This window comes from Molossus molossus, unplaced genomic scaffold (genome assembly GCF_014108415.1).
Source record: "Molossus molossus isolate mMolMol1 unplaced genomic scaffold, mMolMol1.p scaffold_m16_p_20, whole genome shotgun sequence".
NCBI classification, from domain to species: domain Eukaryota; kingdom Metazoa; phylum Chordata; class Mammalia; order Chiroptera; family Molossidae; genus Molossus; species Molossus molossus.
In genome coordinates, this window is record NW_023425356.1 from 49,804,015 (window position 1) to 49,816,404 (window position 12,390).

At 56.4% G+C, this 12,390-nt stretch overlaps 1 protein-coding gene across 4 annotated transcripts in view; it reads right to left on the reverse strand.

Annotated features, from left to right (window-relative positions):
- DNM3 (dynamin 3) overlaps positions 1 to 12,390 on the reverse strand; it is a 384,567-nt gene that overhangs the window by 248,296 nt on the left and 123,881 nt on the right. For all 4 annotated transcript variants that reach the window (XM_036272290.1, XM_036272289.1, XM_036272291.1 and 1 more), the window contains exons 8-10: positions 9,420 to 9,555; positions 7,292 to 7,359; positions 3,483 to 3,621 (exon numbers count right to left, since the gene is read on the reverse strand). In XM_036272290.1, the coding sequence (XP_036128183.1) occupies positions 3,483 to 3,621; positions 7,292 to 7,359; positions 9,420 to 9,555 (343 nt within the window). The remainder of the gene's footprint in view (positions 1 to 3,482; positions 3,622 to 7,291; positions 7,360 to 9,419; positions 9,556 to 12,390) is intronic.

Consider the following 12,390-nt stretch of genomic DNA (forward strand, 5'->3'; position numbering starts at 1 on the left):
TGAAAGCTGCTGGGGCCTGAGGACAGAGTCGCTGCAGAGGACCGCAGGGCAGGCAGTCCCGGGAGGGAGGCTCGGCTGGTACAGCCTTGGGGACGGAGGATGTTCCCGTGGCAGCCGGACTGAGCGAGGACAGCGGCCGGAGAGGAAAACCGGGAGCCGGCGCTGCAGGGCTCGGTGCGCGGGGGCAGGGAGCGCAGGGCCGTGGAGAGGGGCCGCTCCAGAGAGAGGGGTCGGGCCTCCGGGGTCAGAGCTCCCTTCGATTTGGGGAGCGGGTCTCTGGCTGGCCATGCCGTCACTGTTCCTGCAGAGCGGTGGGAGGGTGGGGGTCACATCCCCCAGGCTGAAGGAATTAACGGGAGGTGACGGAGTCAGGGGAGCTGGCAGAAACCGCTTTCCCCAGGAGGCAGGCCATGAAGAGCCGGGGAGGGTGAGGGCAGAGCGCAGGTCCTTTGCTCTTGCTGTTACTGCTTTCAAGTTAGGAGACACAAACAGGCTTATATACTCTCTCTCTCTCTCTCTTTTTAATGTGATGGAGGTGATGATGCAGGAAATAAGAGAATCAAACAGTAAGTTCCTAAGGAGGGTGGGAGCCCCGCCCTGGTCAGGGTATCACCCCCCCCCCCAGACAGAGAGGAGGGCGGGGCTGGGAAAACCCTAAGTTTGGGGGTCAGAAGACAGGAAATCGATGTTTGCATGTAGGGTCCCTATTTTCTCTGTAAAATCATTTCTGAGAATAAGGACGAAAGTGATGAACAAAGAGGCTTGAAGAAGGCGCTAACGGTTGAGCGCGGCCGCTGTGAGCGCACAGGACACGGCGATGACGCGCTGCGCATAACGGATGCGTCATGGCACCATCCGCGCAGGGGGATCGTCCACCCAGGCTCTTCAGCAACCGGGCGGAGGGGGAATAAAGACAAATGGGCCATCTGACCAGCCCTGCAGTCTCAACAGGGTGGCGGAGTTGACCCAGGTAGAACTGGAGTGATGGATGGGGAGATGGAAGGCGGGGCACGGCCGGCCAGTGTGCGCTTCTCCGCTCCGGACGCAACCTCGGGGCCGCTAGCGGTTTTGCCTTTGCCGCCGGCGCAGTGGAAAGCTTCGCTGGGCGAGCGCTGGACCTGGAGAGGCCCGGAGGGAGGACGAGGTTTGCTTCGGGTGTGCCCGCTGGGCGGGCTGGCGTGCCCTGGCACCCTGCCCCCTCTGGAACAGCCGTGTGGCAAAGCCCCTCCACTGAGACACAGAGACGCCTCCGCGGATGGTGCTTCCCTCCCGCACGTGTCCGGGAGCCAGTGTCCCGAAGCCCTTTCCTGCATCCAGTGAGTCACGTCTGTGGTCCGGCTCTCGGCCCTGGGCAGGGTCCTCCTCCCCCAGGGCCGCTCAGCACCCGCTTCCTAGCTATAGTCCCTTCATTCAGTCGTTCTCGTCACTTCTCACGGGCCAGTCCCTGCTGACTCCGGGCCCCTGTTGTGGTCAATGAACATTCCCCGTTCACGTCCACGTGCGGTTTCAACTCTCCTCTGATCAGACACAGACGGACAACGATGGTCAGGAAAGAAAAGAAAGCCAGGAGCAGACGGGTAGCTTGGAGAACACCAAGGCCAAAGGGCCTTAAGGAGGACTTTACAGGAAAGTTAAGGCACAATACTGGGGAGCTGCATGAGGAAAAGGAGGCGCATGGCAAATGATTTGGGCCCAGATCCTTTGGGTCTGAGCCAACCAACGCTGTTCAGCGGAGAGAGTTGCAGGGTAAACAGCAATCTTGGGACAGAGCGAGACTTTAAGGCAAACTATAAGATGTTTTGAGAAACAGTACAAATATGCAACCGCTGCTGATCCAGACGGCGTAATGGGAAGGGCAGTTTCAAGGGCGGAGCGCACAGGCCAGGGCACAAGTGTCCGGGGAGACGCTGTCCCCGCCTGTGCCGTCAGGGCTGAATGCTGGCTTCCCGGTAAGGTGGACGCAATGGGAAATGATCAAAGGAAACTGATCATGCATACCATAAACACCTTATGCATAATTCAAAGCATACCCGTGCACACACAAACCGACCTGATGTAAGGCCTGTTCCCTGCACATGACCCTGTCTTCTCTCACATCCGCCACATCCTTCATCTACCATCTCCAGTTTGCTTCCTTCCAAGTGGAGGCAGAAGCTGAACGCAGAGCCTGTCCAGGTTTGAACGACTCCCTCACCTCCTTTAGCGTTATCCCGCCTAGACCTAGTTGACGGCAAAACTTACGCCGCTTGCCCTGGCCAGCTTGGCTCAGCGGTGAGAGCGTTGGCCCTCGGAACGAAGGGTGGCAGGTTCGAGATCCGGTCAGGGGCACCTATCTGGGATGCAGGTTCGGTCCCCGGCCCGGGTCAGAGTCGTGCAGGAGGCAGTCAATGGATGTGTCTCGCTCACATTTATGTTTTTCTCTCTCTCTCTCCCCACCTCCCTTCCGCTCTCTCTAAAAAGCAATGAAAAAAAATATCCTCAGGTGAGGATTAACAACAACATCAAAAATATTACGTAGCTTTCTTTGTATTATATCTTTATCAAGTCTTTTCCAAAACTGAGTCTTCAGAGAAACAAAGTCCGGTCTTTCCTGCATCTGATCCCTTTACTGTTCACTTAAACTACACAGTTAAAATAAGAGCTACAACTGGCTGAACCACAGCATCCTAAACATCATCACTAATTCCCCTCCTGCGTTTTCCAATAGGGGACACCCCTTTCCTGTCCCCAGGGGAGGGGTGGAACCCAGCACAATCCTGCCAAGTTCCTCAGTGAGGGGTCCCCCAGACTGAGAAGTCTCTCCCTCGCCACTCTACAGATGCAATAGGTGTTATAAGGTAGTAATGGCCATTTATAGATTAGCCACTAATGACTGATCAATTACTATGGTTCATCAATGTGTCAAGGGACTGTGGCTCTCAGGCATCATCTTGTTTAATCTGCACTGAGGTAGTAGGTACTACTCTTATCATCCCCATTTCACAGAGAAATTACAAAACTCTAGGGGTTAAGTATGATGCTCAAGGCCACACAGCAAGGGAGTAGCAGAGCCAGGATTCAAATCTAGGTCATGTGACCTCAGAGGCAAAGCTCTTAACTACTGGACCACACTGCCCTTTCCAGAATGTCCAGGTTCGAGTGGAATTCGTGTGCATGTAGGAGAACGTCCTTACCGACGCACACAATGTCAGTGATTCCCTTCCCCCTAACAGTCACCCTCGTCTATGCACCAAAGAAAGGTTAGCTTCGGGCATTCACCTAATTCTTCTAAAGAGATGCTGACCTGCTTCAGCAGCCAACTGGAATGGGGCGATAGGAGACAATAAGCCGTCTATCAGATCGATTCCCACTCAGCGCGTCTCACAACCCTGCCCCTCGAGCAAACACGCCACCCTCTGCGACGAAGTGGAGGGTCAGGCAGAGGGGCGTGCGGCAGGGTGGGAGAGAGGGTCAACCGGACAGGTGCGTGTCGGGAAGCTTACTTTTCTGGTACACTTCTTGACGGTGTTGATCAATTCTTGCATCACCAGATCCACGCTCTTCAAGGAAGGCCCTTTCAGCTTCACAATTTGTTTTTTGACTATCGCCTCAAACGCCATGTCTGGAGTGAACAGCCCTGTCCTGGATGAGAGGAAGGCAGCGGCATATTAGATGGTCTTTTAAGTGAGTCATATCCAGTGCCCAGTTGAAACTGTTTGGCTGACAGGCCACTTAAAGCATATAACACCCAAGTTTAAAGGTTACGAGCCCTTTATTCCAGCCAAAGAACCATTTGTAATATCTTCACTACTACTATTCCACAATCGGTTCTGTTCTGCAGACGATCGTTACCTGACAATGGCCCCACCGTGGTTCCACGGCACCCCGGGGGCCTCCTCGCGGCCTCGCGGCATGAAAGGGGTGCCGTCCTGCAAATGCCACCCTAACCCGGCGTTTCTCTTTCTAAAGTATTCTGAGAGCAATCCTCTCCTGCCTCCGCGCATCAGGGAACGGCCCTCATGTCTGAACGCTTAGACAGTGACACGGCTGGGGTCTGTGTTCTGGCGAGTTCAGTGGGTCCCCGTCTGAGGCCCCCGGAGCTGGAGGGAAATGATCGCAGTTCCACAGGACTGACCTGGGACCGGGGATGCTGAAACGGTGAGTTTACAAAAAAATAAAAATAATAATAGTAATACCCAAAATAGGAAGTGCCCTTTTCATTCAAATCGGTATCGTAAGGGTGCTTTTCTCGCGCCGTGCAGGAGCTCAGGAAAGCAGATGCGTGCATTTCATAAAACGTGGAAAGCGATTCCTCACATTTGAACAAAGGGCTCATGGAGACAAGCCACAGCAAGAGGGACCTTGGACCCTGAGCCGTCCCCAAAGACCGGAGCTCTGGGCGACGCAGCTGCCTCCCCATTCCTGGACCCCATTCCTGGACCCCATTCCTGGGCCTTGCTCCTGCCTCCTCTCAACTCTCCTACTGGACTTCTGCTCCCACACTCAGCTCTGTGTGTCTTTGGGAAATCTCTTCAGCTCGTCCCTTACCGGTTACTCTCCGCCCCTCCTAACCATTTAGCCACACCCTCTGTCCACCTCTGTTCCTCACTGTAGTGACCATACCAGGCTGGAACTGGAATTTCTGCACCGCAGAGACAGAATGAAATCCATACTGTTCAGTCTGACATTAAAACGTTCCCCATGTTACGGTTCAGACTGACAAACATCAGAGGAGGGGGCTGGGGGGTGGGGGGGATGAGATAAACCAAAGAACGTATAGGCATGTACACGTAACCAATGGACATAGACAACAATGTGGGGGGGAGGGCGATCAGGAGGAGGGTGTCTAGGGGGAAAAGGAGAAACATCTATAACAAAAATAAATGAATAAAAATTGCAAAAAAAAAAGTTCCCCATGTGACCCCACCCTTCCTTTTATGCTCCTCCTCCCTCTCGTGCACCCCGTTTCCACCACACCAGACCCTCCGCCTTTCCACCAGCACATTCACACGCACAGTCCCCATCTCCGCCTCCCTCCATGACGTCCACGCTGGGTCCCTGCAGCTGCAGCCCGTCCACACACTGCCTCTGCGTTCGCACCCCATCTCAAGCCCACGTCCACAGCACCTGCCCAGCCCTGCCACCAATGAGGCCCTCCTCCTCTGCACCCCAACACCCTCTTCTCACCGCAGCGACCCCAGCACGTTTCAGTCCCCTCATTACGCGGTGGGAGAGGTCACCATTGTATCCACCTGTGCTTGTCCCACGAGGACAGTCTCCCTCCCTTTCTCGTCACTGGTTATCAGAACAAAGAAACAGCATCCAGTCCCGAGTGGTGAGGAAGGTTTCTCCCACCCAAATATCTAACGGAATCAACTGGGAACGACACTTTGCCCATGTACACTGGGGTCCAAACAATCGTGCCACGGGTATGTCTTATACAGGACAGCACCGCCTCATGGGTAGACCGAGTCCGGATAATCGGCCCCCGGTCTCCTCTCTGCGCACACAGGCGTCAGAGGTCTACTCACAACAGAAGCGTCTCTGGTAACAGAAACTCTGCCTCCGTCTCTGGAGTTTCAAACGCCAAGGGAAGCCCTGTATTTGGCTAAGTACAAATACTCTGTGACCCCAAAACTGCGATCGGATAGATGTGTTGAAACACTAGCTGTGCCCAGTTGAGGAGCAAGGTGTGGTTCTGGACCTGATGCAGTCTGTCCAGACTGAGGGAGAGGGACCAGGGCTGGCGGGGACCGAGGAAGCCGGTGGAGGGAGAGACACTGGGTTTGGTTACACGTTCTCTCCTTTCGCGTGGTGAACACGTGTGCACCCGCACTGCCTGAGACTTGTGGAGATTATCTCGATTTTAAAACGATAGGTAACTCGGCCCGGCCAGTGTGGCTCAGTGGTTGAGCGTCGACCCTGCACCAAGAGGTCGCAGGTTCGATTCCCGGTCAGGGCACATGCCCAGGTTGTGGGCCTGAACCCCAGTCGGGAGCACGCAGGAGGCAGCCAATCAATGTTCTCTCTCATCAGTGTTCCTATCTCTCTCTCCCTCTCCCTTCCTCTCTCTCTAAAATCAATAAGGGGAAAAAAAAAAAACTTTTTAAATGATAGGTTATTCAAATGTCAGAACTCCTTTGGAAAATTACCCATCACCGTCACACTCATGGTCAAGCTTTGCCCTCTCAGGTTCTGTTCCCCAAACCGTCTCCATTTGGCCCTGTGGGCACAGGGCACATGGGCACAGGGTACATGGGCACAGGGTACATGGGCACAGGTACGTGGGCACAGGGCACATGGGCACAGGGCACATGGGCACAGGGTACATGGGCACAGGTACGTGGGCACAGGGCACATGGGCGGACGCAGCACACTCTACTGAAGCTGAGATACCGCTGCTGATAGGCAGGGGGCGCCTCCTTCCTATGGGACATCCACGAAGTAGGTGGCCTATGTTTCACCCCTCTGAATTCAGGACACCTCAATTTAATATATACCTCGTGACATTTTGTTTAGCCTTCTGGACATGAACTCGAGAACTGTGTATTTTAAATTCTTTTTTTTCCTATCATAGTTCTTTAAAGAAAGTAAACGCATATAATACCACTTTCTACAAAGGTAAGTTCAGGCACAAGGGCCACTCCCATCTTCATGTCCTCTGCTCTCCGGTCCACGGTCCTAGCTCCAGTCAGTGTGTGTGACCCCCGCGCTGTGAGCCAGGCTGCTCGCCACCGCCTCAGCTGTGTTCAGGCCGAGCCTGCCACTTCGTGCCTGTCCTCCGCCAGCCCCAGCCGCCCATCCTCGCCCGTCTCGGTCCACGGCCCCTACGCCATCCACACACACACACAGACACGTGCACACACACACGTATGCACACACTCACAGAGACAGACACGTGCACACACACACGTATGCACACAGCATGCCTGTGCCAGTTAAATCATTCTTCTCCTCTAAACAGACAAGGTTCAACTCCAAAGGGGCCACCTTCATCACTCTTCCCCAGTGTCGCTGTGCTTCTCCAGCTGTTCTGTCCCTGCGTCAGTACCATGACTTCCGAGCACACCGGGCCCCTCCCTGAGACGGGGGCCCTGGAGAACAAGGGTCCCCGATCGAGCAAGCACGGTGCGTAGCTGGTTTTCTAATTGAAAAAGACCAAGCACGACCGCGCGGCAGTGACCGCTGAACCCAAACCAGGACCTCCCGCCTCGGGGTCCACTCGGCCCGAGGCCCCGCGGCGACGTCACCGCCGCTCACAGACATTCATCTTCCAGGAGCCGTGGGAGCCAGGAAGGCGGCCGTCACTTGCCTGATGCCGTGGATGTTTTTGATGGCGTAGCTTATCTCCCGCCGCAGCTCCTTCTCGTTGAACTCCATCTGCGGACAGAGACGGCCGTCAGCACACTCCCCCCGCCCGCCGCACAGGAACACCGCGGACTGGGAAGGACGGACGGCGCGCTCCGTGATTCAGAAATGGGCGCTCGTGTCTTCCCTGCTGAAACCCGCTGGAGCACATCTGCTCCTGGGAAGCTCGTGGCACCCGAGAGCACTGGGGATTTGGGGGCGTCTGTCTCAGCGCAGCAGGCTGCCGCTGTCACAGAGCGGGGTGCCGTGCACAGGGGTGCCTCCCGGGCATCTATGTGGCCACTCACTTGAAATCTGTAATTCTTCATTCTTTTGCTACATGTGAGAAAGCAGACTTGGAGGGTCCCCCGAGGGCCACAGCGGCCCAAGGGTGCTGAGATGAACAACGGCTGTGTTTTCTCCCCAACCATTATAACCACTGGGGTTCAACGCCTCTTGGTAACAGGAAATGAATAATACGTTGCCAGTCCAACACGGGGCAGGTGGCTGTGTACACATTTTGCAGAAGTTCTAGGTACCTGAAATGTTCTGGGAAGTAGGGCCAAAGGATCGTGGAGCTTATACCTGGAAGGGTATCAGAGAGCACCTGGTAGCCCTGGCTGGTTCGGCTCAGTGGTTAGAGTGTCGGCCTGCAGACCGAGGGGTCATGTATTTGATTCCCAGTCAAGGGCACGTGCCTGGGCTGCAGGTTTGATCCCTGGCCCCGTGCAGGAGGCAACCAATGGATGTGTCTCTCTCACATCGATGTTTCTCTCCCTCCCTTCCACTCTGTCTAAAAAGTAATGGAAACACATCCTCAGTGAGGGGACTAAAGGGAGCATTTGGTTTGATCTGACTCCCGAGATTCGGCCTCTCCGGCCTGTCTGTCTGTCCCTTCCCCTCGAACTTGGCACTGCACCACAACGAATGGCTTTGTCGCCCGCCCACACCCTGTGGCTGTGCTCAGTCTTCACCGGGCCTCCCTTTCTGGCTGGAATCATCTTCCCTGCCCCCACCTCCTCCTCAGCTAGCTGCTCATCCTTCCACACCGGCTCGGAAGCCAGGCTCCCTGACACTCCGGGCAGGGATCCGTGTCCGTGGGCTGTTTCCGTGACACCCTGTGCCGAAGTTCACCACTGTCCTCAGCACACTTTGATGAAACTCTGTTCACCCATCTGCCTCCCGCACCAAGACACAGCGCCTGCCTGTGTATGTGGGAAAGTAGCCCAGGCCCTGGACCACCTGGCTGCCTCCTGGGCGCCTTGCACAAAACAGGGTTCGTGCTTCCGCACAAGCTCGGCTCTGCCTCGGTTTCCCTCACTGGACGGGCACGAGCGTGCTCAGCTGTGCAAACCAAACCCTCAGGAGTCATCTCGAATGTTCTCCTTCTTGCATCCCCCAGATTCAGTCCAAGCGTTCTTCCCAAATCCTAAACCCACCCTACCTGGGCTCTTCTTTCCTCCAAATGTGTGTCCTGCTCCTTCCCTCCGTCGGCCCTGCACAGCCCCATCTGCTGGCACCTGCCTGGCCCTCGCTGCTTGTCCTGGATGACCTTGGAAAGATCCTCACAGTTGACTTTTCCACGCCATCGTGGTCACGTTTGCAATGTCCCCAACACAGACACACCTTACCTGGTCGTCCATCAGAGTGGTTCTCTCTCTCTCTCTCTCTCTCTCTCTCTCTCTCTCTCTCTCTCATCATGTTACATAATTACACTTAAAATCTTACTTTGTCTGTTTCCCCACCAGGGTCGTGTCTCTGCCCTGATCAGTGGCACCTAGCACACTGGCACAGAGTAGGTGCTCAAGAAATCTCTTTAAACTGATTAGACAACAAATCAACGCCATAGGAACGCACTGAGTATTGGTCGAAATAATGTGAGATGCCACCAGACCTCACTGGACAAAATCGGAGCCGACGGTCAGAAGCCGTTTCTCTCCTAAATGTCATGACCTGCGTGTGAAGGCTTTTTGTTCCCAGAACTGTCTTCGTCCCATCTCACGCCCGACAGGCTTCATGAACACGTATGTAGCATGGAGTGTGGGCACGGAGCGACACGGACGGGGAAAGGGGAGAGCGGCGTCGGTACAGACCTTTACGATCTCAAAAGGAAAGCGCTCGTGGAAGATGCGGTTGATTTTCGCTCCCCCCGAGAGCTCCAGGGTATCCACCTGATCCCCCGAGCCTTCGATTCTCTTCTCAAAGTCCACGGCAAACTGCTGGACCATCCTGCGCGAGAGAAGCGAGCCTGCGTTAGCGGGACAGGGCTCCGCGGTTCTCGGATTCAGGTGGCTGTCCCCTAGGAACCGTTCCCCGGGGTTCTTAGTGGCACCTGCTGGCACAATTAACATTGCACTTTGCTCAGCACTCAGAATGGAGTGATCTAGAATGCACGTTATTAAGATTCATTTTAGACATTTAATTAAAGTATGTATTCTAAACGTCCGTGCCATTCAATGCGCCCTGTCTGTTCCGTGTAGTCATGGGAGACATTTAAAAATACCCGAATTCACGTTAAGCAATAACACTCCACACAGAACCAACGAACCACGGCTCCTACGACATCATCGCTGGTGCTCCAAGGCTCCAGCGGGGCCCCCCGGCATCATAGACCTCACTCTGCCAGAAAAATGGGAAGGTGTGACCCCCCAGGCTCCCCAAAACCAGCTCTAGCCTGGCTTCTCGATGATGCCTCACAGTTTGATGATAAAACTAAAACTCCTTAACCCATCGCCCAAGATGCTCCGCAGCCTGGCCCTGGCTGCCCATCTCTCACTACTTCCGCAGCCTCCGTCCACGCCGGCCACGGAGAAGCAGCTCCCCACGTGTACCGCGTCTGCGCTTTTTCTTTCTGCACAGACTCCCGTTCTCTCGGCCCCTTGCTCCTTTAGCGGGTTCATGTCCACCTGTCCTTCGAGACTCAGTCCAAGGATTCGTTTATCTGAGGAACAACCCACGATCCGGGGTCCTACCCACCACCTCTCCTCAGTGCCACCAGGGGCTTGTCCTCGGCACCTGGCAGAGTACCTCGCGGCGCTCACCCACAGTCCCCCTCCGAGAGCAGGGGCAACGCATGTGATTTCTCTCCCACTACGCGATACGTTCAGTGCAGAAAGGGTTACCTTCGGGGGGTGCTAAACACCAACAACGAAATACACCCCAGGGAGAGAGACCCATGCGTGCGTGCAGGTCCAGAAACTCCAATTCTGACGTGCTGAGACTCCCTTCTCATTCGAAATCCAATAGGAACCCATTCGAACCAGCTAGAACTTGCAGCATTTTTGTCAAAATCATGGAGAGATGACCAGTACCTGCCGGTGATTTGGCCAGAAACTCTGGAGCATGATGGGATGTAGCTAGAGCCATATTCATGCATATGTTGCTCATCTGATGTCTTAAATGGGTAACGTGCATGCTGGAACACGGGGGGATCTTAGGAAACAGACGCCCCGCCCTTCTTTCCCATCCCGACACAGCCAGTCCACGCGACACGGAAGTCCACGCTGTCCTCGCCCTCCTCCCGCCCCATAGCCTCCTCCCTGTTTCAGGGTCTCAGTCAAGTTCACTTCTGCTGGGACCTGACCGCCTCGCTCCCTGTCCCTGGTCTGCTGGGACCTGACTGCTTTGCTCCATGTCCCTGGTCTGCTGGGACCTGACTGCTTTGCTCCCTGTCCCTGGTCCGCTGGGACCTGACCGCCTCGCTCCCTGTCCCTGGTCTGCTGGGACCTGACCGCCTCGCTCCCTGTCCCTGGTCCGCTGGGACCTGACCGCCTCGCTCCCTGTCCCTGGTCTGCTGGGACCTGACCGCCTCGCTCCCTGTCCCTGGTCTGCTGGGACCTGACCGCCTCGCTCCCTGTCCCTGGTCTGCTGGGACCTGACCGCTTTGCTCCCTGTCCCTGGTCCGCTGGGACCTGACCGCCTCGCTCCCTGTCCCTGGTCCGCTGGGACCTGACCGCCTCGCTCCATGTCCCTGGTCTGCTGGGACCTGACTGCTTTGCTCCATGTCCCTGGTCTGCTGGGACCTGACTGCTTTGCTCCCTGTCCCTGGTCCGCTGGGACCTGACCGCCTCGCTCCCTGTCCCTGGTCTGCTGGGACCTGACCGCCTCGCTCCCTGTCCCTGGTCCGCTGGGACCTGACCGCCTCGCTCCCTGTCCCTGGTCCGCTGGGACCTGACCGCCTCGCTCCCTGTCCCTGGTCCGCTGGGACCTGACCGCCTCGCTCCCTGTCCCTGGTCCGCTGGGACCTGACCGCCTCGCTCCATGTGCCTGGTCTGCTGGGACCTGACCGCCTCGCTCCCTGTCCCTGGTCTGCTGGGACCTGACCGCCTCGCTCCCTGTCCCTGGTCTGCTGGGACCTGACCGCCTCGCTCCCTGTCCCTGGTCTGCTGGGACCTGACCGCCTCGCTCCATGTCCCTGGTCTGCTGGGACCTGACCGCCTCGCTCCCTGTCCCTGGTCTGCTGGGACCTGACCGCCTCGCTCCCTGTCCCTGGTCTGCTGGGACCTGACCGCCTCGCTCCATGTGCCTGGTCCGCTGGGACCTGACTGCTTCGCTCCCTGTCCCTGGTCTGCTGGGACCTGACCGCCTCGCTCCCTGTCCCTGGTCTGCTGGGACCTGACCGCCTCGCTCCCTGTCCCTGGTCTGCTGGGACCTGACCGCCTCGCTCCATGTGCCTGGTCCGCTGGGACCTGACTGCTTCGCTCCCTGTCCCTGGTCTGCTGGGACCTGACCGCCTCGCTCCCTGTCCCTGGTCTGCTTCCTCTCTGGCCCCTCACATTCTGTACCTACCAGACAGGCACATCGATCGATTCGCAATCACGTGTCTGTTTCCTCTGCTCTACTGTGGCTTCTTCCTGAGGCCAAAAATCTTAGCCACTGTTGAACCCCCAGACCCAGTCCCCAAGCAGAAGACACAGAGATGAGAGGAAGATGGGAAGCGGGCAGAAAGGGAGGAAGGAAGAAAATAGGAAGAGAAGGAGGTGGGGGGGGGGAGAGGGGGAGGAGCCGAAGCACTCGTCTGTGAGGGGATCTAACTGCGGAAAAGTCTGTCATCTGAGTCATCTG